The 27,184-nt window shown below is 44.0% G+C and overlaps 3 protein-coding genes across 3 annotated transcripts; all 3 read right to left on the bottom strand.

Moving 5' to 3' along the window:
* Positions 1-2,550: 2,550 nt before the first annotated feature.
* On the bottom strand, positions 2,551-7,663 carry LOC149470631 (taste receptor type 2 member 40-like). The gene is made up of 2 exons (XM_089661072.1): positions 7,538-7,663; positions 2,551-3,558 (listed from the first exon to the last, which is right to left on the bottom strand). Exons 1-2 carry the CDS (start codon positions 7,661-7,663, stop codon positions 2,551-2,553), a joined length of 1,134 nt encoding a protein of 377 aa, XP_089517198.1.
* A 6,907-nt stretch (positions 7,664-14,570) lies between these two features.
* On the bottom strand, positions 14,571-15,491 carry LOC149470630 (taste receptor type 2 member 40-like). Its single transcript, XM_089661071.1, has one exon. The coding sequence runs from the start codon at positions 15,489-15,491 to the stop codon at positions 14,571-14,573; it is 921 nt and encodes a 306-aa protein (XP_089517197.1).
* Positions 15,492-25,269: 9,778 nt separating this feature from the next.
* On the bottom strand, positions 25,270-26,187 carry LOC149470629 (taste receptor type 2 member 8-like). Its single transcript, XM_089661070.1, has one exon. The coding sequence runs from the start codon at positions 26,185-26,187 to the stop codon at positions 25,270-25,272; it is 918 nt and encodes a 305-aa protein (XP_089517196.1).
* Between the last annotated feature and the right edge of the window lie 997 nt (positions 26,188-27,184).

Raw genomic sequence — 27,184 nt, 5'->3', positions numbered from 1 at the left:
AACACTTCCAAGCTCAGTGGGCTAAAGTAGACCACTTTCCTCACATTTAGAGCAGGGATTCTCCATAATAGAGTCCTGTCTGCTCTGTTGTAAGGAGATGTATGCTCTGTGTAGGATTTTGTGGTGGATTGCCCTCCATGATTCCTTTTTAACAATCCTACAAACAGCGCAGTACCCCATCAAGGGTTTGTCATCTACAATATATTGCCAATAAGGGAGTTAAGTGCCCATTTCTGTAAATATAATTTCTCCGATTTATAAGCCTTAAGGTTTTTCAGAGACAGGTAGATATTGGAGCTAGACAGACCAGTTGGGTCTAAGGTAGCCATTTGCAGGTCTATACTGGGATGTTTGGAGAGACTCTTCCAAAAAAAAGTCATTTGAAGATATTGCAGACAAACTCTCAATGGAGTCTGATATTGTGAACACAGTTCCAGGTGGATGGTTAAAATGTTTGGGGTTAAAAAAGATGGTGGAAATCAGTTTTCCCCTTTTCTGTCTATATTTGGAATTCTGGGTATTCGTTGCCTTATGGAAAGACAGGGTTGTGGTTAATTGGCAAGTTTTTGGAAAAGTATGGGGATTTTTCTAAGTACTTTCTGATTTCCTTCCAGGTTGTCTTCTAAGGTTTCTTCACAGTGAGAGCTGTGAGAATGTGGAATAGACTCCCTCCAGAGTTGGTTGTGGCCAGCTCAGTGGATTGCTGTAGGAAAGTCCTGGATTCTTTCTTGGATACACAGAATATAACTGGATATAACATTTATAGGGAAAGTTGATCCAGGGAATATCCGATTGCCTCTCGGGGGATAAGGAAGGAATTTTTTCCCCTGCAGGAGCACATTGGATTGAGCTTTGCTGGGTTTTTTGCCTTCCTCTGGATTAACTGTGGGTGTAGGATTATAACTTTTGGGGTTTTTTTGGTTGAACCAGATGGACTTTTGTCTATTTTCAGCCAGACTAACTATGTAACTATGTTATCTCAGAGTCCCTTATAAATCTATTATGTCAAATAAAAGGTGACATTTTGGAAAGAGAACAATGTAAGAGTGAGGTTAAATTCCATGGTGTTCTAATCCATCATTTGAGTATCTGGATGAGCCCAGCGACCAGTCAATTGTATAGGACATATCCAAAATAGGACAGGGGAACAAACCCAAAAAGTAGGAGCAACGTCCAATTTAACTCTATTGGATGTACAGTATTTCCCAGAAGTGAGTCCACCCCTCCCCCGAACTGTGTACAAGTGTGTCTTGCCTACAGTCAAGCATGGTGGTGGGGGTGTCATGGTCTGGGGCCGCATGAGTGCTGCCGGCACTGGGGGGCTACAGTTCATTGAGGGAACCATGAATACCAACATGTACTGTGACATACTGAAGCAGAGCATGATCCCCTCCCTGTGGAGACTGAGCCGCAGGGCAGTATTCCAACATAACGACCCCAAATACACCTCCAAGACAACCACTGCCTTGCTAAAGAAGCTGAGGATGAAGGTGATGGACTGGCCAAGCATGTCTCCAGACCTAAACTCTATTGAGCATCTGTGGGGCCTCCTCAAATGGAATGTGGAGGAGCACAAGGTGTCTAACATCCACCAGCTCTGTGATGTCATCATGAAGGAGTGGAAGAGGACTCCAGTGACAACCTGTGAAGATCTGGTGACCTCCATGCCCAGGAGGGTTAAGGCAGTGCTGGAAAATAATGGCAGCCACACAAAATATTGACACTTTGGGCCCAATTTGGACCTTGTCACTTAGGGGTGGAGTCACTGGTGTTGCCGGCAGTTTAGACATTAATGGAGGCGTGTTGAGTTATTTTGAGGGGACAGAAAATTTCCATGTTATACAAGCTGTACACTGACTACGTCACATTGTAGCAAAGTGTCATTTCTTCAGTGTTGTCACATGAAGAGAATCAAATATTTACAAACATGTGAGGGGTGAACTCACTTCTGGAAGATACTGTATGTGTGTGGGTCCAATGGGCAGCTATACCAGACTGGACATGAAGCAGGGCAGGAGAAGGTAAGTATGAATTTTCTGGTGGAGGAACCTAGATCTATGCATTGAGGAGGCTAGGATAGGGGACTGGGTAACTTTTAATTTAAATGTATAAAGTACTTTAAAGTTTAGCTAAGGTCAAATCTTTTATTGGATGGGGCAGGCAATGCTTATGATTTCTTGGAGGTTTTTGTTCATCTGTGTCCCATTTCAGAGCTTTCTCACCACTTCCTCTCCTATACACACACAGCGTGAAATTAGAGGAAGTGTAACAATCCCTCTTAGACAGTTGTCACCATTACAAGTGTCCCAAGGTACGATTTCCCCTCTATTCTCATCAATTTCAGCCCCATTGACAATGATCGCTGGGATGAATAGAGGAGGTGAATTACCTAAATAAGGAAGACAGAAAGCAATAACAATTCAACACTCCATCCAAAACTAAAAGTGTTGCTTTTAAAAACATTTTAAGTTGCTATCACATATATTTCTACAACAAGCAGAACCTTTAAAGTACATATTTTAAATGTTCAAGTTAAGGATCCTCTACAGTTTAGGTCTCTGTGTTCCTCCAGCTTCTGGTCCAGAATCTTCTCAGAATGATCCTTCTCAGCTTGTTGCTGGCCTGGAAGATGACAGCAACCTCCATCAATGGACTTAATAATTTTATGTTCCAAATGACTGTAGTTATTGACACTGAGAACTTTCTATATTTTTGAAGAAACACAATCACCTGAGACATAAAGAAGAAGGTGAAGATGAGAAGTAAGAAGAAGATTGTCCTCAGTGCCGTGACATGAGCCTGAAGATTTGGACGTGTTGATCCAGAGTCGTTATTCTTCACCCTCCAGACGTGTCTGAGCAGAAAGGAGGAAGTGAGGACCAGGCACAGGAGACTAAGGCAGAATGGCAGAACGCAGCCAAGGAAGGTCACAGACAAAAAGTAGAAAAATCTGACATTGCAAATTTCATTGGTAAAGAAGGTTGTACCTGTACTGTTCTCAGAAGACTGGATATTATTGTCTACATTCAAAGTCCACATGGTCGGGACACTCACAATGAATAGCCCAAGTGCTGTCAGGAATAGAACCCGACTCAGGAAATTGGACACAATTCTCTTTAACCAGATGAAGAACCCATAGCTGAGATTGGTGATGCTGGTACAGTAATGAGCCGAGAGCCAGAAGGTCAACCAGAAGCTGAAATAAATTAGGAAGTAAATTGATGTGGTCACAAATGCATAAACTTTTCCAGTGTATGAGATTGCAGGAGAAAAGGCAAAAAGCATTCCATGTAGACTCAACAAACACTGGAAGGGAATATTCACCATTCCCTTAGCCAGGAAGATCACATCGGTGGGATTCAACTTCTCCTTCTTCCTGATGCTGTCCAGGTTCCCCATCACAATACAAGTGTTAGAAGGTATTGCCAAGATGAGTCCCAAGACTGCAGAGATTACAATAGATAGGAAGTATGGAGACATGTCCAGGTTTGGTGTGAGCTCTGGGCAGAGATGACGGAACACGTCCAGTGATAGCAGACGGAATGATGGATTTAGAGTCTGAATTATGGAAAAAGCCCTCAGAGATCCGTCTCATGATTGACTTTGCATAAATGTGATGGATTTCATTGCAATGCCGACATCTAAAGTACGGAACACACCGAGTAACACAATCTCTGAGACATTTCCATTATACCGAGGTACTTAACCACTTCAGGATTGGCGGCTGATTGTATCCTATTGATTATTATATACACTCAGCACTATGACCGTTATATACACTCTGTACTATGACCATTATATACACTCTGTACTATGACCATTATATACACTCTGTACTATGACCATTATATACACTCTGTACTATGACCGTTATATACACTCTGTACTATGACCGTTATATACACTCTGTACTATGACTATTATATACACTCTGTACTATGACCGTTATATACACTCTGTACTATGACCATTATATACACTCTGTACTATGACCGTTATATACACTCTGTACTATGACCATTATATACACTCTGTACTATGACCATTATATACACCCTGTACTATGACCATTATATACACTCTGTACTATGACCATTATATACACTCTGTACTATGACCATTATATACACTCTGTACTATGACCATTATATACACTCTGTACTATGACCATTATATACACTCTGTACTATGACCATTATATACACTCTATACTATGACCATTATATACACTCAGTACTATGACCATTATATACACTCAGTACTATGACCGTTATATACACTCTGTACTATGACCATTATATACACTCTGTACTATGACCATTATATACACTCAGTACTATGACCGTTATATACACTCTGTACTATGACCATTATATACACTCTGTACTATGACCGTTATATACACTCAGTACTATGACCATTATATACACTCTGTACTATGACCATTATATACACTCAGTACTATGACCGTTATATACACTCTGTACTATGACCATTATATACACTCTGTACTATGACCGTTATATACACTCTGTACTATGACCATTATATACACTCTGTACTATGACCGTTATATACACTCAGTACTATGACCATTATATACACTCTGTACTATGACCATTATATACACTCAGTACTATGACCGTTATATACACTCTGTACTATGACCATTATATACACTCTGTACTATGACCATTATATACACTCTGTACTATGACCGTTATATACACTCAGTACTATGACTATTATATACACTCAGCACTATGACTATTATATATATATATTATAGTACACCTAAACAGAAAAAAACAAGGCTATGGTGGGCCAAAGAAAAGCCATCATGGACTGTGGAGGACTGGATGAAGTGATATTCAGTGATGAATCACCAATCTGCATTGGGCAGGGTGAGGACGCTGGAACTTTTGTTTGGTGCCGTTCCAATGAAATGTCTAAAGACGACTGTCTGAAGAAAACACGCAACTTTCCACCTTCATTGATGATATGGGGTTGTATGTCAGGTAAAGGTACGGGGGAGGTGACGGTCATTAAATCTTCAATAACTGAACAAGTTTATATTGAGATTTTGGACACCTTTCTTATTCCATCCATTGGAAGGATGTTTGGTGATGATGACATCATGTTTCAGGATGATAATGCCTCTTGCCGTAGGGCAAAAGCCGTGGAAACGTTCCTTCAAGAAAGTCATATAATGTCAATGGCATGGCCTTCAAATAGTCCGGACCTCAATCCTACTGAAAATATATGGTGGAAATGAAAGAAACTGGTCCATGACAAGGCTCCAACCAGCAAAGCTGATCTGGAAACACAATAAGAGGAAGTTGGAGCCGGATTGATGAAGAATCGTGTTTGTCGATAGTTAAATCCATGCCTCAGAGAATTCCCGCTGGTCTAAGAGCGGAGGTGGTGCAATACGGTATGAGTGGTATACGGTAGGGTTTTTTCATGATTCCATTATATATTCCTCAGAATTGAGGGATTCCATTTTTTTTCCTCTACTTGATCTGCAAAAACAGTTGCAATTGACTTCAGTTTCCTTTCTTTTTTATTTTTTGTAAGTGTTTCATAAAGCCAGAAGGTTGGAATGTTACATGAAAATAGTTTTGAGGCGTTTCTGTGATTCGTTTTTTTCTACCCAATTAAACAATTGAATGAACTTTTTCCAAGAGTGGTGATTCCATACTTTTTGCCCGGGGTTGTAATTGATAGATCTTTAAGAAAGAATGAATCCATAAAGGCTACGTGTATCTTTGGAACATGTTATATTGATATTTAGGGCGTAACGTGTAATATGTTCCAGTACCTGACCCGCCCACCTCCCCTGCGACCATGGACTGGGTTCCTGTCATAGTTTAAAATCGATGCGACTGTGCGTGTCTCCACCGGAACATCTGCGTCATTCAATCACAGGGGTTTGTGAATGAAGAAACTACAAGTCCCATCCTCCAGGCTTGTAGCTCTCAATGCATGGCGAGGACACTGGTGAGAGTCCTCCTAGTCCACTGACACTTCCTCCAGCTTTCTAGCAGAAATCCGACACAGAAGTACAGTAAGGGAAAGAAAGTTGAAGGATGAGACCAGGGGTAGACTGACAACTCATGGTTCAGTAGGGGATCATGGGGCCCCTGTGTCCTCGCCCACACTCAAACCACACCCAAAAAAGCCCAATAAAGGTACTCGGGGCATCTCATGGGTCTCTCTACTCACCCCCGGCCCTCGGGCAGTGCCTGAGTGCTCGAATGGTCAGTCCACCCCTGGATCAGACATTGCAGCCGCCATCCAATGACAGAGGGTACAATGCTTTGCAGGCTCCTGTAGGGAAAAATACTAAAACATCATTTTATGGGTTTCTTTGCAAAAATATGTGCATTTATTTTTTCTTCCTGAAAGGTGAACTTAGCCTTTAGGGGGAATGTGGACTTTGTTTGGTTTTTCACATAAAATACAGAATACAAAACCAAACATCTTTGAGGCAGACCATGAAAATGAGTCAAAAACATACGGGTTGCCCATAGGAGTGTGCCATCAGTGCGCCGCAATAAACAGAGTTCAACGAGGCAAAAGTAACCTAAACCTGGACAGGCGTCTTCTCACCTTAGCGCAATGTCTGAGGCACATGGCTTGTGCAGAAAAAAAACTGGCTCCACGCCGACCGGCGCAATCGCCTCAAGAGGTGCAAGTGAGTAATACTAAGGAGTGCCCAGTAGCATCCAATAGACGTTTGCACACCGGGAAGACGGAGCGTAACCGAAGCAAGAAGACAAAAAGTGGTAGAGAGGAACCGATAGAAAAAGTGGAAGGATAAGAGATAGAAAGAAGCCGGATCTTAGGAAGGTAGAGGTCTCCTTAGGTAGGTCGACCCAGAGTGGCCAAGTACTTAGAACCAGAAAGTGGAGCAGGAATCTACCACGGCATCAATAGCTCGTCGTGGAAGTCAGGAAGTAAGCAACGCTTCATCCAAGGCTGCCAAATTATTTTCAAATTTACATTCTTTATCAATGCCGATGGCTGCCATTTTAGCATGAATTAAAGCTTGATTCATCCTATGCTTAGCTTCGGCAACCACTAAAGAAGGGGTCTTCCAGGCTCGAGCAACCTTTTTATGTGGCTATTAAGAGCTGTAGCAAGAGTTTGAATTCGCTGTGCGTCAAGGTGTCCGATTTGGGGTTTAGGATGGCTACGGCTGAGTCCGGCTGGAGTGTTATCTCAAACATCTCTGAGGCTAGGGCAAAAATATCCTTCCAAAAGTCTTGCCCCCCTCCTCTTTGAAATGGTCAAGAGCCTCTTCCCCACAACCCAGGCCAGTGGTTGTGGAGGGGGAATCTTTAGGAGGGAGACATATTGAAATCTGGATTCCCCCTTTAGTAATAATGGAACCCATAGATACTGCCTCCCCTAGGTGATTGAGTATGGGGCAACCTAGAAATAAAGGCCCCCAAATGTTTGACAAATCCTTTATGAAAGTGGTTGTAAAGGAATTTATTTGGGTTTTTTAATAGCAAGCCTGCTCTGTGCTTACCTGCTCTGTGCAACCGATCTTCCTCTTCTCTGGTCCTCCGAGCTCCTCCTCTCTTGCTGAGGCCTCCAGTAGGAAGCTGATTCCCATGGGGTACTTGTGTAGGCTTGCTCCCGAGTCCTGCTGCATCCATTGACACGAAAATCAGGACTCGGCCCCATCCCCCACTCCATTGTCACTGGAGCTTATTGGCAAGAGTGGGAGCCAATGACTATAGATCTGCCCATTTCAAAATGCATTAACGTAAAAAACTTTGAGCCTTTAGAACCACTTTAAATCTCAAGAAAAGCCCCCCCCCCCCCCCCCCAGTGTAAATCCATCGTCAATAATGAGGCCTAAAGATTTCTGGCTCACAGAAAGAAGAAGAAAGTGACTCGGTGCACACAACTGGTCCCAATGAGACTCCCGGTGTTACCTACTGTATATTATTGTCATTAGATATATGATATATTGCCCAAGGTATTGTCCCCGCCCTCCAAATCATGTGATTCAGGTGTTCCAATCCCCTCCATGGACACAGGTGCATACAATCAAGCCCCTAGGCATGCAGACTGCTTCTACAAACATTGGTGAAAGAATGGGTCGCTCTCAGGAGCTCAGTGACTCCAAGCGTGGTCCCGTGATAGGTGGCCACCTGGGCAATAAGTCCATCCGTGACATTTCCTGGCTACTAAATATTCCACGCTCAACTGTTAGTGGGATTATAACAAAGTGGGAGCCACTGGGAACAACAGCATACCAAGACAATTTGGCCAATTTCATGCTCCCAACTTTGTGGGAGGAGTTTGGGGATGGCCCCTTCCTGTTCCAACATGACTGCACACCAGTGCACAAAGCAAGGTCCATAAAGACATGGAGGAGCCAGTTTGGGGTGGAGGAACTTGACTGTCCTGCACAGAGTCCTGACCTCAACCCCATAGAACACCTTTGGGATGAATTAGAGCGGAGACTGCGAGCCAGGCCTCCTCCCCCGACATCAGTGCCTGACCTGACAAATGTGCTTCTGGAAGAATGGTCCAACCTTCCCATAGACACCCTCCTAAACCTTGTGGGCGGCCTTCCCAGAAGAGTTGAAGCTGTTATAGCTGCAAAGGGCGGGGCCAACTCAATATTGAACCCTACGGACTAAGACTGGGGGGCCATTAAAGGTCATGTGCGTGGAAAGGGCGGGGCCAACTCAATATTGAACCCTACGGACTAAGACTGGGGGACCATTACAGTTCATGTGCGTGTAAAGGCCGGCGGCCCAATACTTTTGGCAATATAGTGTATAAGGATGGGTATGGAGAAAGACCCGTTATATAAGGGAAGGGACAGGGATGGTGGTGACATCATTGACTAAGTGGCCATATTTGGGCAGTGATGTCACTAGTATCCCTGCCCCTTTGCTTAAGTGGAGGGATTCCCAGTGGCATTGATGGTTCCCAGGGACTCCGTTGGTGGTTCCATAGGAATTAATGACAGAGGGAAATTGTCATACAAAGAAGCATTAAAAATACCCCCTCTAACCAGGGAGCTGAACAGGCAAAATCCAATCCAAACCTGGGATCAGAGTAAACTGTCAGACCCACCCCCATGCCCACTGCACATCCTTTGTCAATCATGCCATCCAGTAATGTAGATCCACGTCATCCACAGTGAATGTTACTGATGTCCGCCGAAAGAAAAACATCCTAATGGCTGCTCTTGGGCCCCACTTTTCCCCTTTGTATCCTTTTTCAATGACGTGATATCGAAAAATTGTTTCCTATAGTGGTCAGTACCCCAGAGCTTCCACACTCCCTCTAGTGGTCACTACCCCGGAGCTTCCACACTCCCTCTAGTGGTCACTACCCGGAGCTTCCACACTCCCTCTAGTGGTCACTACCCCAGAGCTTCCACACTCCCTCTAGTGGTCACTACCTCAGAGCTTCCACACTCCCTCTAGTGGTCACTACCCCGGAGCTTCCACACTCCCTCTAGTGGTCACTACCCCGGAGCTTCCACACTCCCTCTAGTGGTCACTACCCCAGAGCTTCCACACTCCCTCTAGTGGTCACTACCTCAGAGCTTCCACACTCCCTCTAGTGGTCACTATCCCAGAGCTTCCACACTCCCTCTAGTGGTCACTACCCTGGAACTTCCACACTCCCTCTAGTGGTCACTATCCCAGAGCTTCCACACTCCCTCTAGTGGTCACTACCCTGGAACTTCCACACTCCCTCTAGTGGTCACTATCCCAGAGCTTCCACACTCCCTCTAGTGGTCACTACCCTGGAACTTCCACACTCCCTCTAGTGGTCACTATCCCAGAGCTTCCACACTCCCTCTAGTGGTCACTACCCAGAGCTTCCACACTCCCTCTAGTGGTCACTACCTCGGAGCTTCCATACTCCCTCTAGTGGTCACTACCTCAGAGCTTCCACACTCCCTCTAGTGGTCACTACTCCGGAGCTTCCACACTCTCTCTAGTGGTCACTACCCCGGAGGTTTATGGCTCCCACACTCCCTCTAGTGGTCACTACTCCAGAGGTTTATGGTTCCTGCACTCCCTCTAGTGGTCACTACTAGAGATGAGCGAATCGAACCTGGCGAAGTGGAATTCGTTTCGAATATTAGGAACAATTTGATTTGCGTCGAATCCGAAGATTAGCAAACTTCGGATGCACGAATCGAATTTTCCCCGATCCGCCGATTTTCATCCCTTCTACAGCCGGCAAAAAGTGTCCCTGCAGAGAGCTCCGCTATTTCTGACAGTTCTGACAGTTCCTTCACATTTACAGCGGTTGAAACATTGTATCTATTTGTTTCCATTTAGGATACAGATGTTTTTATTCGGAAACAAATAGATACAATGTTTCAACCGCTGTAAATGTGAAGGAACTGTCAGAGAACTGTCAGAAATAGCGGAGCTCTCTGCAGATACACTTTTTGCTGGAATGGAATTCTTCTTCATCCTCATCCTACTTCTTCTTCTTCTTTTCATTCTTCTTCTTCTTCTTTTCATTCTTCTTCTTCTTCTTTTCATTCTTCTTTTCATTCTTCTTCTTCTTCTTTTCATTCTTCTTTTCATTCTTCTTCTTCTTCTTTTCATTCTTCTTATTCTTCTTTTCATTCTTCTTCTTCTTCTTTGCATTCTTCTTCTTCTTCTTTTCATTCTTCTTTTCATTCTTCTTCTTCTTCTTTTCATTCTTCTTCTTCTTTTCATTCTTCTTTTCATTCTTCTTCTTCTTCTTTTCATTCTTCTTTTCATTCTTCTTCTTCTTCTTTTCATTCTTCTTCTTCTTCTTTTCATTCTTTTTTTCATTCTTCTTCTTCTTCTTTTCATTCTTCTTTTCATTCTTCTTCTTCTTCATCTTCTTCTTCTTCTTCTTCGTCGTGCCCCGTGACTGCCCAAATGAGTGAAGTGTGCGGTGATTCTAAGATGGACGGCACTCATCTGCATGTCATACTGACTGACAGTATTATTTCTCTTCCCCAGCAGACTCCAAGGGCATTTAAATTAAAGGTACAGTGTTCTGCACTAATATAAAGGCTCTCTGAAGCCTAGAAACACCCTTTTAATAAGTTACATTCGCAGTGAATAAATTCGCATCGAATCGAATTTATTCCGAAAATTTGGCGAATCAGCCGAATCGAATTTTTGAATAATTCGCTCATCTCTAGTCACTACTCCGGAGGTTTATGGTTCCCGCACTCCCTCTAGTGGCCACTACCCCAGAGGTTTATGGCTCCCACACTCCCTCTAGTGGTCACTACCCCAGAGGTTTATGGCTCCCACACTCCCTCTAGTGGTCACTACTCCAGAGGTTTATGGTTCCTGCACTCCCTCTAGTGGTCACTACTCCGGAGGTTTATGGTTCCCGCGCTCCCTCTAGTGGTCACCACCCCGGAGGTTTATTGCTCCTGCACTCCCTCTAGTGGTCACTACCCCGGAGGTTTATGGCTCCCACACTCCCTCTAGTGGTCACTACCCCGGAGGTTTATGGCTCCTGCACTCCCTCTAGTGGCCACTACCCCAGAGGTTTATGGTTCCCGCACTCCCTCTAGTGGTCACTACCCCGGAGGTTTATAGTTCCCGCACTCCCTCTAGTGGTCACTACCCTGGAGGTTTATAGTTCCTGCACTCCCTCTAGTGGTCACTACCCCGGAGGTTTATGGTTCCCGCACTCCCTCTAGTGGTCACTACCCCGGAGGTTTATGGTTCCCGCACTCCCTCTAGTGGTCACTACCCCGGAGGTTTATGGTTCCCGCACTCCCTCTAGTGGCCTTTCTCATAAGATTTTAACTAATTCATATGTTTCATTTTCTGTTTTATCGTTTTTTCATGAAACAGGAATAAAATTAACATTTTCTCTTTTTAATTCATTAATGAATGCATTGGATGTTCATTTTTCTTTTACATTTTATTAGGGTTTTGTCTGTTACACATACAATCACGGCAGCACATAGAAGCACGTTTAGAGGCGTTACGTAAGTCTGTCAGTGGCCTAGATCAACTTTCAGACAGGTAGTCAGTAACTTGGATCAATCATTACCACACAGATCAATGCAACTCAATCCTAAAAATCTGCAAAGAAAGATCTATGACATAGTTTGTGGGTGTGTCCAAATATCGACTAAGGGTCAGTTATGGTATATATACATCAAACTCAGACGAAGCCACAGAATTTTTAAAAAGATGGCAAAAAAAACGAACTTAGCTCAAATAACATATTAAGTTGCCTTGCCAAGATGGGCAGTAATTATAAAAGGCAACCCATTCCAAACAACGCAGGTCATGTAGGGGTAACAAGCAATACAAAGTCAAAATTGCAACCTTGAAGGCAACAATAGGCAGAAGCTCTCTATGTTCCGGCACAGCACCTCCTTGGCATACTGTGATGTATATTTGAAGGTTGAGAGGATTGTCCATTTTTCTGAGTCAAGGGTTTTACCAACATATTGCAACCATCTTTGAACAATTGCTTAGTTTGAGATTCTTTTGGCAGCGATGCCAACCAGCGCTATTCTTTCTAGATATTCTCAGAGATAACGTTCATTTTTGGAAAGTCTCAAAGGAGTCTTAGAAAACCAGTTTTGCGATTTGCAATGTCTGGCTATTAGAAGGCAAATAAGTACCCAATTTTTCATCATGGTGAGACAGTCAAGATTCTAGCAGGTAACTCCCAGTCACTAACCAGTAAAAACATGGGATCCAATGGAGCTGTTCCATTTTTCCAGTATAATTGTTCACATTCTTCCAGAAGTCATGTATCAAGAAACACTTCCAAAGGCAGTGGGCTAAAGTAGACCTTTTTTCCCCACATTTCGGGTAAGAGTTCTCCATATTGTCTTGTCTGTGCTGTTGTAAGGAGATTTATGCTCTTTGTATCATATTGTAGTGGATTTCCTGCCATGATTCCTTTATAACAACCCTATAGTACAGTACACCATCAAGAGTTTGTCATCTACAGTATATTGTCAGTAAGGATGTCAAGTGCCCAGAGACAGGTAGATATTGGAGCTAGATAGACCCAATTTACCAACTGGGTCTAAGGTAGTCATTTGCAGGTCTATACTGGGATGTTTGGAGAGACTCTTCCAAAAAGCTGTCATTTGGAGATATTGCAGACAAACTCTCAATGGAGTCTGATATTGTGAACACAGTTCCAGGTGTGTGGATGAAATGTTTGGGGGTTATAAAGATGGTGGAAATGAGTTATCCCCTTTATGTCTATATTTGGAATGCTGGGTATTCACCACCTTATGGAAAGGCAAGGTTATGGTATATTGGCGAGAAATAGGGAAAAGTAAGGAGATTTTCTAAAAAGCTTTCCGATTTCCTTCCAGGTTATCTCGGAGTCCCTTATAAATCTATTATGCCAAATAAAAGGTGATTATTTAGAAAGAGGACAATGCAAAAGTGAGGTTACATTCCATGGTGTTGTGTGATCTAATTCTCATCTATCATTTGAGTATCTGGACAAGCTCATCAACTAGTCAATTGCATGGGGCATACCCAAAAAAAGGACAATAGGACAAACCCAACTAGGACAATAGGACATACCCAAAAATAGGACAATAGGACATACCCAAAAATAGGACAATGGGACATGCCCAAAAATAGGACAATGGGACATGCCCAAAAATAGGACAATGGGACATACCCAAAAATAGGACAATGGGACATGCCCAAAAATAGGACAATGGGACATACCCAAAAATAGGACAATGGGACATGCCCAAAAATAGGACAATGGGACATACCCAAAAATAGGACAATGGGACATGCCCAAAAATAGGACAATGGGACATGCCCAAAAATAGGACAATGGGACATGCCCAAAAATAGGACAACGGAACATGCCCAAATAGGACAATGGGACATGCCCAAAAATAGGACAATGGGACATACCCAAAAAGTAGGAGCAACATCCCATTTAACTCTATTGGACACATGTGTGTGTGGCCAATGGGCAGCTATACCGGATTGGATATCAAGCAGGGCAGGAAGAGGTAAGTACAGGCTTGCTTGTAGAACCACATCTATGCATTGAGGAAGCTAGGGTGGAAGCCTGGGTGATGATTAATAAAATGTACACAGGCACTTTTAGGTTTAGCTAAGGTCAAAACTTTTTTTGGATGGAGCAGACAACACCTAAAATCTCTGTCAGATTTTTTTTCCCATCTATGCCACATTTCAGAGCTTTACCATCATTTCCTCTCCTATACACACAACATGAAATTAAAGGAAATGTCTCCAAAATGAATAAACCCCTCTTAGATAGTTGTCACCAGAACAGGTGTCTCCTTTGGAAGATTTCCCTCTATTCCTGCTCTGTTGACAACTCCAAACTTAGGATTTTCTCAGCCCCAGTGACAATGATCCCCGGGACAAGGTGAAAAGACCCAAGTGAGGAACACAGAGAGCAATTAAAACACGACAGGAGATATAACCCTTCCACACTATGCCTTTAGAAACATTTTAATTTGATTATTATCACGCTGATTTCTATAAGAAACAGAAAGTTTAAAGTAGACTCTTTAAACATTCAGGTTAAGGGTCCTCTACAGTTTATGTCTCTGTGTTCCTCCAGCTTCTGGTCCAGAATCTTCTCAGAATGATCCTTCTCAGCTTGTTGCTGGCCTGGAAGATGACAGCCGCCTCCATCAATGAACATAATAATCTTACGTTCCAACTGACTACAGATATTGACACTGAGAAACTTGCATATTTTCGAAGAAACACAATCACCTGAGACACAAAGAAGAATGTGAAGATGAGAAGCAAGAAGAAGATTGTCCTCAGTGCCGTGACATGAGCCTGAAGATTTGGACGTGTTGATCCAGAGTCGTTATTCTTCACCCTCCAGACGTGTCGGAGCAGAAAGGAGAACGTGAGGACCAGGCACAGAAGACTGAGGCAGAATGGTAGAATGATGCCTAGGAGAGTCACAGGCAGGAAATGGTAAGGACTGACATGGAACCAGGAATCAGAGGATTCTGTACAGTTCTCAGAAGACTGGATAGGACTTTCTGCATACAAAGCCCAGGTGGCCGGGACACCCACAGTGAACATCCCAAGTGCCGTCAGGAATAGAAGTTGACTCAGGGAATTTGCCATAATGCTTCTGAACCAGATGAAGAACCCATAGCTGAGATTGGTTATGCTGATGCAGTAATGAACAGAGAGCCAGGTGGACAACCAGAAGCTGTAATACAGTAGGAAATAAATGGTTGTGGTCACAAATGCATATACTTCTCCAATGCATAGGACTGCAGGAGAAAAGGCAAGGAGCATTCCCTGTAGACTCATCAAACTATGGAGGAGAATATTCACCATTCCCTTAACCAGGATGATCACATCGGTGGGACTCAACTTCTCCTTCTTCCTGATGCTGTCCAGGTTAACCATCACAATACAAGTGTTAGAAGGTATTGCTAAGACAAATCCCAAGACTGTTGAAACTAAAATGGATAAGGAGTACGGAGACATGTCCAGGTTTGGTGAGAGCTCTGGACAGAGATGACGGGACACGTCCAGGGATAGCAGACAGAATGATGGATTTAGAATCTGAAATATATAAAAAGCCTTCAGACATCCGTCTCATGATTGACTTTGCATAAATGTGATGGATTTAATTTCAATGCCGACATCTAAAGTACGGAACACACCGAGTAACACAATCTCTGAGTCCTTTCCATTCCATTGAAATACTTAACCACTTCAGGACCTGCGGCCGTTTGTCTCTTATTGACTATTATATACACTCAGTACTGACTATTGACTCTGAATTCTGCCAAACAAAATTTAATTCAGTTTTCCAGTTTCCAGTAATCATAGTCCCTTTGATCTAAGAAGCTCTGTGTCCGGCATGGTGAACTTATCACCCTAATGGGCCTAATTGTAGAGCTGGAGATGGCCGAGGGGAGACCTATTATATGTACTAATCAAAAATCCAACAATGGGAACCACCTCAGTATTCATGTATATTGCATTTAACTGCCTCCCACCCGTCATATAAGGAAATGATGGAAGGTTGGCGGTTCTCTCATTCTGGGAGGACATCATATGACATCCTCCCACTCTAACTGCGCATGCATGCCACTGGGGGCACGCTGCACGGCGGTTGATGGTGCGCTGTGTCCCTGAGATATTGCGGATCACCGATCTGAGTAAAGAGCCGACGACATCGGCTCTGTCATGTGATCAGCTGTGTCCAATCACAGCTGATCGCATGTAAACAGGAAATGCCAGTTATCGGCAGTCCTCTCCTCATGCTGACAGCACGTGTGGAGGGGAAAGCCGGTAATCGGAATTCCTCAGAGGGGACATCTACACTGATCATCAGTGCCCTCATAGTTAGTGTAGTCCCATCAGTGCTACCTGTCAGTGCCCATCAATGCCACATGTCAGTGCCCACCAATGCCACATATCAGTGCCTACCAGTGCACATAAATGACACCTATAAGTTCCCATCAGAGCTGCCTTTCAGTGCCAACTATCAGTGCCAGTCAGTGCCTCCAATCAGGGGCAGTCAGTGCTGCCTACCAGTGCCGCCAATAAGTGCCACCTATCAGTACCCACCAGTTCCGCCTAACAGTTCCAATTAGTGCCACCTATCAGTGTCAGTCAGTGCTGCCTATCAGTGCCAGTCAGTGCCGCCTATCAGTGTCAGTCAGTGCCACCTGTCCTTGCCCATCAGTGCCTCCTATCAGTGCCATATATTAGTGTTGCCTTTCAGTGCCCATCATATTGATGCTTGTCAATGCTCACAAGTGATGGCTGTCAATGCCCATCAGTGCAACCTACCAGTGCCTCCTCATCAGTGCTGCCTATCAGTGCTCATCACTGCAGCTTCATTAGAGCACATCAGTAAAGGAGAAAAATTACATATTTACAACATTTTATAACAGAAACTAAGAAAAAACATTTTTTTCAAAATTTTCAGTCTTTTTTAGTTTGTTTAGCAAAAACTAAAAAAGCAAGAAAGCTCTATATGTCTCAAAAAAATGATAACAATGTCATATGAGTACAGTGTTGCATGACCGCACAATTGTCATTCAAAGTGTGAGAGCGCTGAAAGCTGAAAATTGTCCTGGGCAGGAAGGGAAGGAAGTGCCCGGTGGACAGGAAGGGGATAGAAGTGCCCGGTAGGCAGGGAGGGGGTAGAAGTGCCCGGTAGGCAGGAAGGGGGTAGAAGTGCCCGGTAGGCAGGAAGGGGGTAGAAGTGTCCGGTAGGCAAGAAGGGGTTAGAAGTGCCCGGTAGGCAGGAAGGGGGTAGAAGTGTCCGGTAGGCAGGAAGGGGGTAGAAGTGCCTGGTAGGCAGGAAGGGGGTAGAAGTGTCCGGTAGGAAGGAAGGGGGTAGAAGTGCCCGGTAGGCAGGAAGGGGGTAGATGTGTCCGGTAGGCAGGAAGGGGTTAGAAGTGCCCGGTAGGCAGGAAGGAGGTAGAAGTGCCCGGTAGGCAGGAAGGGGGTAGAAGTGTCCGGTAGGCAGGAAGGTGGTAGAAGTGTCCGGTAGGCAGGAAGGAGGTAGAAGTGCCCGGTAGGCAGGAAGGGGGTAGAAGTGCCCGGTAGGCAGGAAGGGGGTAGAAGTGTCCGGTAGGCAGGAAGGTGGTAGAAGTGTCCGGTAGGCAGGAAGGAGGTAGAAGTGCCCGGTAGGCAGGAAGGGGGTAGAAGTGCCCTGTAGGCAGGAAGGGGGTAGAAGTGCCCGGTAGGCAGGAAGGGGGTAGAAGTGCCCGGTAGGCAGGAAGGGGGTAGAAGAGCCCGGTAGGCAGGAAGGAGGTAGAAGTGCCCGGTAGGCAGGAAGGGGGTAGAAGTGTCCGGTAGGCAGGAAGGTGGTAGAAGTGTCCGGTAGGCAGGAAGGAGGTAGAAGTGCCCGGTAGGCAGGAAGGGGGTAGAAGTGCCCTGTAGGCAGGAAGGGGGTAGAAGTGCCCGGTAGGCAGGAAGGGGGTAGAAGTGCCCTGTAGGCAGGAAGGGGGTAGAAGTGCCCTGTAGGCAGGAAGGGGGTAGAAGTGCCCGGTAGGCAGGAAGGGGGTAGAAGTGCCCTGTAGGCAGGAAGGAGGTAGAAGTGCCCGGTAGGCAGGAAGGGGGTAGAAGTGCGCGGTAGGCGAGGGGTTAAATCTCTCACAACAAATATGCTGGGACTTCCTGGCTGATCCAACTAAAGACAGGCGGACATTGTCCAATACGACCTTGACATAGAAAGTGCCTACAACTTGATAAGTTGGTCAGCTTGGCCAGCACATGGTGAGCTAAAATAATAATACATTTTGTGCAAGAAGTACAGACATATCCATGTAATAATAGGTAGACATGACCCCATAGCCAGTACAAAAGAGGATCAACACCAACATGTATGTCCCTTAACAACAAAATATTCCTCATAGGGTCCCATTGTACTGGAGACACTCCCCATTAACACCCCCTCCCCCAGGAAACTCCATAAGCCAACATTTTACTAAAAACTTTCACAGATTAATAAAAATAAAAAATACCAAAGTATAAAATAATTGATAGATCCTTAAAAAAGAATGAATCCATAAAGGCTATGTTTATATTGGGAACATGTTGTACCGGTATTTAGGGCATAACGTGTAAGATGTTGCAGTACCTGACCCGCTCACCCTCCTCACTCCTTGGCCTGTGACCATGGACTGGGTTCCTGTCATAGTTTAAAATCGATGCGACTGTGCGTGGCTCCACCGGAACATCTGCCTCATTCAATCACAGGGGTTTGTGAATGAAGAAACTACAAGTCCCATCCTCGAGGCTTGTAGCTCCCAATGCATGGCGAGGACACTGGTGAGAGTCCTCCTAGTCTACTGACACTTCCTCCAGCTTTCTATCAGAAATCCAACACAGAAGTAAGGGAAAGAAAGTTGAAGGATGAGACTAGGGGCGGACTGACAACTCATGGGGCCCCCGGGCAGTAGGGGATCATGGGGCCCCTGTGTCCTCGCCCACACTCAAACCACACCCAAAAAAGCCCAATAAAGGTACTCGGAGCATCTCATGGGGCTCCCTATTCACCCTCGGGCAGTGCCTGAGTGCTCGAATGGTCAGTCTGCCCGTGGATGAGACATTGCAGCCGCCATCCATTGATCGAGGGTACAATGCTTTGCAGGCTCCTGTAGGAAAAATTTTTTAAAAAATCATTTTATGTTTTTTTTTGCAAAAATATGTGCATTTATTTTTTCTTCCTGAAAGGTGAACTTAGCCTTTAGGAGGAATGTGGACTTTGTTTGGTTTTTCACATAAAATACAGAATACAAAACCAAACATCTTTGAGGCAGACCATGAAAATGAGTCAAAAACATACGGGTTGCCCATAGGAGTGTGCCATCAGAGCGCCGCAATAAACAGAGTTCAGCGAGGCAAAAGTGACCTAAACCTGGACAGGCGTCTTCTCACCTTAGCACAGTGCCTGAGGCACATGGCTTGTGCAGAAAAAAAACTGGCTCCACGCCGACCGGCGCAATCGCCTCAAGAGGTGCAAGTGAGTAATACTAAGGAGTGCCCAGTAGTGAAATATGCAATTCTGTTTGTGCTCCAATAGACGTTTGCACACCGGGAAGACGGAGCGTAACCGAAGCAAGGAGACAAAAAGTGGTAGAGAGGAACAGAGAGAAACAGTGGAAGGATAAGAGATAGAAAGAAGCCGGATCATAGGAAGGTAGAGGTCCCCTTAGGTAGGTCAGCCTCGAGTGGCCAAGTACTTGGAACCAGAAAGGGGAGCAGGAATCTACCAAGGCAGCAATAGCTCGTCATTGAAACAAAAACACTACGAATGGACTTTATTGGCACAAAAACAAGGTACGTCTATAAATAAAATCAGTATTGCTTTATTAGACATTATGTCACATATAAACCATGATATTAAAACCCTATTTGGTAATATCCTGCAATGAATGTCCCATGGATGGCTGATGATTATCATCATTGTTCTCCTTGATGCAAGGGATCATCTCATATTTACCTTCACTGTGGGAAGACATACTAATAGCCCCCGAGGAAGCGACGGCAGTCATGAAACATGTCGGGCCAATTCTCCAGCGCCCGAATGTCCCCCCCCCCCCCCCCCGAGGATCATTGTGGTGGCCTTTTCCATGCCTCATCACTGATTGTGCTCCTTCTGTATATGGTGGAATCTGGGACCTTCATTGCAGGGATATTACCAAATTGGTTTTTAATATCATGGTCTATATGTGATATAATGTCAAATAAAGCAATGTTGATTTTATTTATACGTGTACCTTGTTTTTGTGCCTATAAAGTCCATTCGTAGTATTGTTGTTTCTTCTGACTAGTCAAAATTAGGACATGGCACTAGTGCAGGGGTGGGCAAACTTTTTGACTTGAGGGCCGCAATGGGTTCATATATTGGACCCGGGGGCCGGACCAAGAGTAGATAGTAATTCATCCCCCATAGTAATTCATTCCCCATAGTAATTCATCCCCCATATAGTAATTCATCCCCCATAGTAATTCATCCCCCATATAGTAATTCATCCATCATATAGTAATTCATCCCCCATATAGTAATTCATCCCCCATATAGTAATTCATCCCCCCATATAGTAATTCATCCCCCCTATAGTAATTCATCCCCCATAGTAATTCATCCCCCATATAGTAATTCATTCCCCATATAGTAATTCATCCTCCATATAGTAATTCATCCCCCATATAGTAATTCATCCCCCATAGTAATTCATCCCCCATATAGTAATTCATCCCCCATATAGTAATTCATTCCCCATATAGTATTTCATCCCCCATATAGTAATTCATCCCCCTATAGTAATTCATCCCCCATAGTAATTCATCCCCCATATAGTAATTCATCCCCCATATAGTAATTCATCCCCCATATAGTAATTCATCCCCCCTATAGTAATTCATTCCCCATATAAGATAACGGCCTTAATTTGGACACGGGATTCCTCAACCATTATCCGACAGCTTTATGACTATCTATTAGCTAAAACTTGACCCCCTCTGTGTGAGTGTTGTATCCCCCCTCCCCCCCTCGCTTTTGATGTATCTTATCTGTAGCCCTTTTTTTTTTTTTTCTCAATCCCTTCTAACATTCTGCTTAAACTTTGTGATTTTAATAGTACTGCTTAGACCTTGAAGAAGGGGACATACCCCGAAAGCTTGTCCTCAAAATTGTATGTTAGTGCAAATAAAAAAAGTATCACGGACAGTACTCAATTGTTTCTGTCGCAAATGCACTAATACGGCTACAATCACCTCAAGCATTCCCCATATAGTAATTCATCCCCCATATAGTAATTCATCCCCCATAGTAATTCATCCCCCATATAGTAATTCACCCCCCATAGTAATTCATCCCCCATAGTAATTCATCCCCCATATAGTAATTCATCCCCCATAGTAATTCATCCCCCATAGTAATTCATCCCCCATATAGTAATTCATCCCCCATAGTAATTCATCCCTCCTATAGTAATTCATCCCCCATAGTAATTCATCCCCCATAGTAATTCATCCCCCATATAGTAATTCATCCCCCATATAGTAATTCATCCCCCATATAGTAATTCATCCCCCATAGTAATTCATCCCCCATATAGTAATTCATCCCCCATATAGTAATTCATCCCCCCTATAGTAATTCATTCCCCATATTAATTCATCCCCCATATAGTAATTCATCCCCCATATAGTAATTCATCCCCCACATAGTAATTCATCCCCCATATAGTAATTCATACCCCATATAGTAATTCATCCCCCATATAGTAATTCATTCCCCATATTAATTCATCCCCCATAGTAATTCATCCCTCATATAGTATTTCATCCCCCACAGTACTATTCCCCCCCAAGTACTAAGCCAAGTCCCCCCTGTGTCAATTCACTTACCTTTGCTCCGCGCGTTCCTCTCGCCGTGTTCCCGCGCCGTTCTGGTCTTCAGGGCGGACTGTGAGAGGAGCCTAGCTCCCCTCACGTTCCTCACGCTGCCCCACCTACACACATCCTGACAGCCAATGTATCACGCTCCGCGGGCCGGATTAAAAGGTCCGCCGGGCCGTAGTTTGCCCATTGCTGCACTAGTGTATATATTGGGAGGACCCTTCACCCGGGGGCACCCCAGGCTCTTCCTATGCAGCTCGTCATTGAAGTCAGGAAGTAAGCAACGCTTCATCCAAGGCTGCCAAATTTTTTCAGATTTACATTCTTTATCAATGCCGATGGCTGCCATTTTAGCACAAATTAAAGTTTGATTCATCCTATGCTTAGCTTCGGCAACTCATAAAGAAGGGGTCTTCCAGGCTCGAGCAACAGTTTATTTTATGGCTGTTAAGAGCTTGAATGACTACATATCAAGGTGTCTGGTTTGAGGTTTAGGAAGGCTACAGCTGGGTCCGGCTGGATTGTTCTCTCTAACACCTCTAAGGGTAGGGCAAATATAGCCTTCCAAAAGTCTCGGGCTACTGGGCAGTCCCACAAAACATGGCGTTGTATGCCAGAATCAAAACAGCCGTGAAACAACACGCAGAGTAGTTTGGGACCATGAACCAGACACCAGCGCACTAGTACCTTGTAATTTGCCTCCACTGTAGCCACATTGGGCGAAGAAGACATGGTGGTGCACCAAATTTCAGACCAATCCCCTGTATCAAAGGAATGTTCTAAATCACGTTCCAGTTTAGCAACATTTGAGGGAGGACCAACATCAGGCTGAACCACCAATTGGTTGTAGGGTGTTGAAATAAGTTCTCTTGTATGTGGATCACTTTTACTGATACATTCAAGACAAGACATCTGATTTAGGGCAGGCATACTTCTCTTTTAAACCATTTTGTAAATAGGAGAAGACACTGTCCAAGTTTGGATTAGTTTGCCCAGCAACCCAGACCTCTGGCAAATGCAGCTGGAAGTTCATCATTTAGCAGCAATATCACTATGACCACCAAATGCCAGTTTCCCGTTGGCTTGTTTTATCCTAAAAGGGAACCCTGGTGACCAAATATGGTTGACACAGAGCCGCCTGTGGTGACCTGTCGTTTGCAACAGGAGCAGCAGTGTTAGAAGATCATTATGACACTGGATCTACATCGCTAAACAACATAATTGAGGTTACATTTACTTCACAGGACTTTGTTTTTTGGAGAGGATTTTGATCTCATATTCATGAAGGGCAAAGTCCAACCCTAAAAATCCCCCTCAATGTCAATCTCAATGTCCAACATCATTACTGACACCCACCAACAAGCTGATATGATGGTACTGCCCGACTACTATTCTATTCACAGATGATTGGCCCCCGGTGCCCCCGGAATGTAAAGAACTGATGGAGGTTTTATCACATCTCCACTCTGCCAAAAGGTGTTTTCACCTTGGTGTCTACCTTATGGATATTCCCCCTCACTTCCTGACCCAATGAAAAGTTATTATGCAACTGTGGGTGGGGGGCCCATGGAACACATCCCCCTTTGGAGAGGTGGGGAGACCCCTGTCTCAGCTCCCCATATCCTTCTTATGTGAAAGTCACCCTGTGCCTGTTAGGGGTACAAGGTGAAATGTCCTACTATTGAGTAGACATGTATAGGTGGGGTGTGGGGGGTTGTTCATTGTTTAATGCCATGTGGCTGCATCCCATTGTACTATTGTGTGTCTGGCTTTGGAGCAAACTATTATGGTATGTATGTGTTTGTGCATTGGCTTGGTGGGGGGTGTTTCCGGCAGCCCTCCTGATGGGAGTGTCTGCTGATGTGTCTCTGATTGCTAAATTTGGTTTGCCCCTCCCTGTGTCCATATGCAGGGAGGGGGGTTGTACACTTGAATGTTTATATCTTGTGTCTGTGTTAAAAAAAAGCAGTCCATTTCCTGTTTTTACTTCGAGTGATGTCTGTGGATCTGTGTTCGGACAGGGAAGCGGGAGCCTATCGGAAATACCCGAGTGCAGTCGGGATCCGGTTCTGTTACAGTTACTTATCCATGTGTGCGAGGTAACCAGATAAAAAGAGATAATGTTAGAGATAAGTTACATGAAAACCTTTCAAGTACGTGTAGTACATAACACGTGGTAAATACGCTTTATATGTGTCATAATAACTATGGATTTACTTAAATCTTTTCCATAACATGTAGTGTGATACTGTTCTATCCTGAGGAACCGGATTTCATCTGTGAAACGCGTCGAGAACTGGAAGGATGGACCACCATTGGCTATAAACCTAATTTGCACATCTACGCTCTGGGAATGTTATATGTTCTGAAAATATACAAAGTTGTCAATGGTGTTTAGTGCCCCTTCTCTTTGTAATGAGTATGATGAATATTTATATTCACTGGTCACTTCATTAGGTCCACCTTGCTAGTACGGGGTTGGACCCCCTTTTGCCTTTAGAACTGCCTTCATTCAACAAGGTGTTGGGGACATTCCTCAGACATTTTGCTCCATATTGACTTGCGTTACTGTTGCCTTTCTATCATCTGGAACCAGTCTGCCCATTCTCCTCTGACCTCTGACCTCAACAAGGCATTTTTCTCCACACAACTGCCACTCGCTGGATATTTTCTCTTTTTCTGACCATTCCCTGTAAACCTGAGAGATGGTTGTGCATGAAAATCCCAGTAGATCAGTAGTTTTTGAAATACTCAAATCAGCCCGGCTGGCATCAACAACGATGCCACATTCAAAATCACTTAAATCGCCTTTTTTCCCCATTCTGATGCAAGGTTTTAACTTCAGCAAGTTGTCTTCACCACGTCTACATACCTAAATGCATTGAGTTGCTGCCATGGGATTGGCTGATCAGCAATTTGTGTTTCCAAGCAATTGAACAGGTGAACCTAATAAAGTGACCGGTGAGGGTATGTTTTCATCTGTGGCCAATTGAGAGATTCCTCATCACTTCCAGTCCTGTACAAACAACAAGAAATGAAAAGAAATATCTTTAACGTGAGGTAAACTCCCTCTTAGACAGTTGTCACCAGAATAGGTGCCCCCTTTGGAAGATTTAACCTCTTGATCTGCTCTGTTGACAACCTTAGGAGTTTCTCATCTTTCAGCCCCAGTGACAATGATTACGAAGACAAACCAAGAAGGGAACACAGACCAGTGAGGAACACAGGAAGCAATTAGCACATGACAATGAATAGAACTCTTCCTCACCGCATACAAAACAAAAAGTTCTGCCTTTAGAAAAACATTATGTTTATTGCTATCACACTGATCCTATAAAAAAAATATGTTCTAGTAATTATTTAGACGTTCAAGCTAAGGATCCTCTACATTTTAAGTCTCTGTGTTCCTCCAGCTTCTGATCCAGAATCTTCTCAGAAAGATCCTTCTCAGCTTGTTGCTGGCCTGGAAGATGACGGCCGCCTCAAGTGAAGGGGAGAATAATTGTAAAGTCCAACTGACTTCAGTTATTAGGTTTGTAAACTTTTGGGGTTTTCGAATAAACCTAAGCACATGAGATATGAAGAATAATGTGAAGATGAGAAGTAAGAAGAAGATTGTCCTCAGTGCCGTGACATGAACCTGAAGATTTGGACGTGTTGATCCAGAGTCGTTATTCTTCACCCTCCAGACGTGTCTGAGCAGAAAGGAGAAAGTGAGGACCAGGCACAGAAGACTGAGGCAGAATGGAAGAATGATGCCTAGGAAGGTCATGGGCACAAAATAGGAAAGACTAAAACGGATCCTGGTAACAGAGGCTCGTGTCCTGTTCTCAGAAGACTGGAAACTTTCTTCATACACAGCCCAGGAGCCCGAGACACTCACAATGAATACCCCAAGTGCTGTCAGGAATAGAAGTTGACTCAGGAAATTTGACACAATTCTCTTTAACCAGATGAAGAACCCATAACTGAGATTGGTGATGCTGGTACAGTAATGAGCTGAGAGCCAGAAGGTCATCCAGAAGTTGCAGTAGATTAGGAAGTAAGTTGTTGTGATCACAAACCCATATACTTCTCTAATAAGGAAGATTTCCAGAAAAAAGACAAAAAGCATTCCCTGTAGGCTCAGCAAACTCTGGAGGAGAATATTCACCATCCCCTTAGCCAGGAAGATCACATCGGTGGGACTCAACTTCCCTTTCTTCCTGATGCTGTCCAGGTTACCCATCACAATACAAGTGTTAGAAGGTATTGCCAAGATGAGTCCCAAGACTGCAGAGAATAAAATAGAGAAGAATTGCAGGGACATGTTCAGGTTTGGTGTGAGCTCAGAGGTGACGGGACACGTCCAGTGATAGCACACAGAATGATATACTTAGAGTTTGGATTATGGAAATAGTCTTCAGAGATCCGTCTCATGATGGACTTTGCATAAACGCGGTTCATTTTTTTTTTCAGTGCCAACATTTAAAACATGTAGCTTCAAATTTTTCCATAATACTGAAATACTTAACCACGTCAGGACTAGTCGCTGCTCGTCTCTTATTGACTAATATGTACACTCAGCTCTATGACTATTGATTAGTCGATTAGATTAAGTCAATTTCCAGTTTCTGTTCACCATAGTCGCTTTTTTTTCTCTACGTTGAAAAGATGTTTCTAGCATAAAGCAGGATGAATTTATCATCATTGTTTTCTTTTCATTTTTTTTTGTTTCATTTTGTTTTTGTGTTTTCTAAGAAAAGCAAATGAAACAACCATAGACATAACATGTTTGCATAATATAACATATTAAGTTAAAAGAAGAAACTTGCAGAGGGGTTCTCATTGCGTTCCGTTCTTCTGTACGTTTTACACCTCTTGCTGAGATCATTGATCCGGAGGACCGGCATCTCCTCCTGGTTGGTCTTCTACAAGATGTTTAAATGACTTTTGTTTCTTACTACACCCCTAATGCCAACCCCAATCCTTTCTTTTCTCACTTGTTACAGGTTGTTCAGATGCATTGTAAGAGTACCCTAATACTTTGCAGTGATTCACCAAAGTATACAACCTCACACTGACAGATCCCCGTATATATCAGACTCCCACACACCCTCATTAGCAACAGGCAGCACTTCTAGACACATGGAGGGAATGTAATCCCCTTCACTGTCATTACACATTTTTTTCCCATCCACAAAAATCTTTTACGAGGATTGATCATATGTCAGGGCAGGGCTGAGGAACGGACAGGTAGGCCTAGTGGCAGGGTAACGCACTGGCTGACGACAACCACCACCAACAGACCGAAGTCCCTCAGGGCG

This window comes from Staurois parvus, unplaced genomic scaffold, assembly GCF_062004578.1.
Source record: "Staurois parvus isolate SC_StPar_1 unplaced genomic scaffold, SC_StPar_1.0 ptg000034l, whole genome shotgun sequence".
Lineage (NCBI taxonomy): Eukaryota > Metazoa > Chordata > Amphibia > Anura > Ranidae > Staurois > Staurois parvus.
This window is presented reverse-complemented; position numbering and strand designations above follow the sequence as displayed.

Bases quoted from the DNA above. Each gene is read 5' to 3' on its own strand.
- LOC149470631 (XM_089661072.1), bottom strand. From the start codon at position 7,663: ATGCAGCAGGACTCGGGAGCAAGCCTACACAAGTACCCCATGGGAATC. The intron at 3,559-7,537 runs GTAAGCACAGAG...TCCATAATTCAG, and splicing joins AGATCGGTTGCACAGAGCAG to ACTCTAAATCCATCATTCCG.
- LOC149470630 (XM_089661071.1), bottom strand. From the start codon at position 15,491: ATGTCTCCGTACTCCTTATCCATTTTAGTTTCAACAGTCTTGGGATTT.
- LOC149470629 (XM_089661070.1), bottom strand. From the start codon at position 26,187: ATGTCCCTGCAATTCTTCTCTATTTTATTCTCTGCAGTCTTGGGACTC.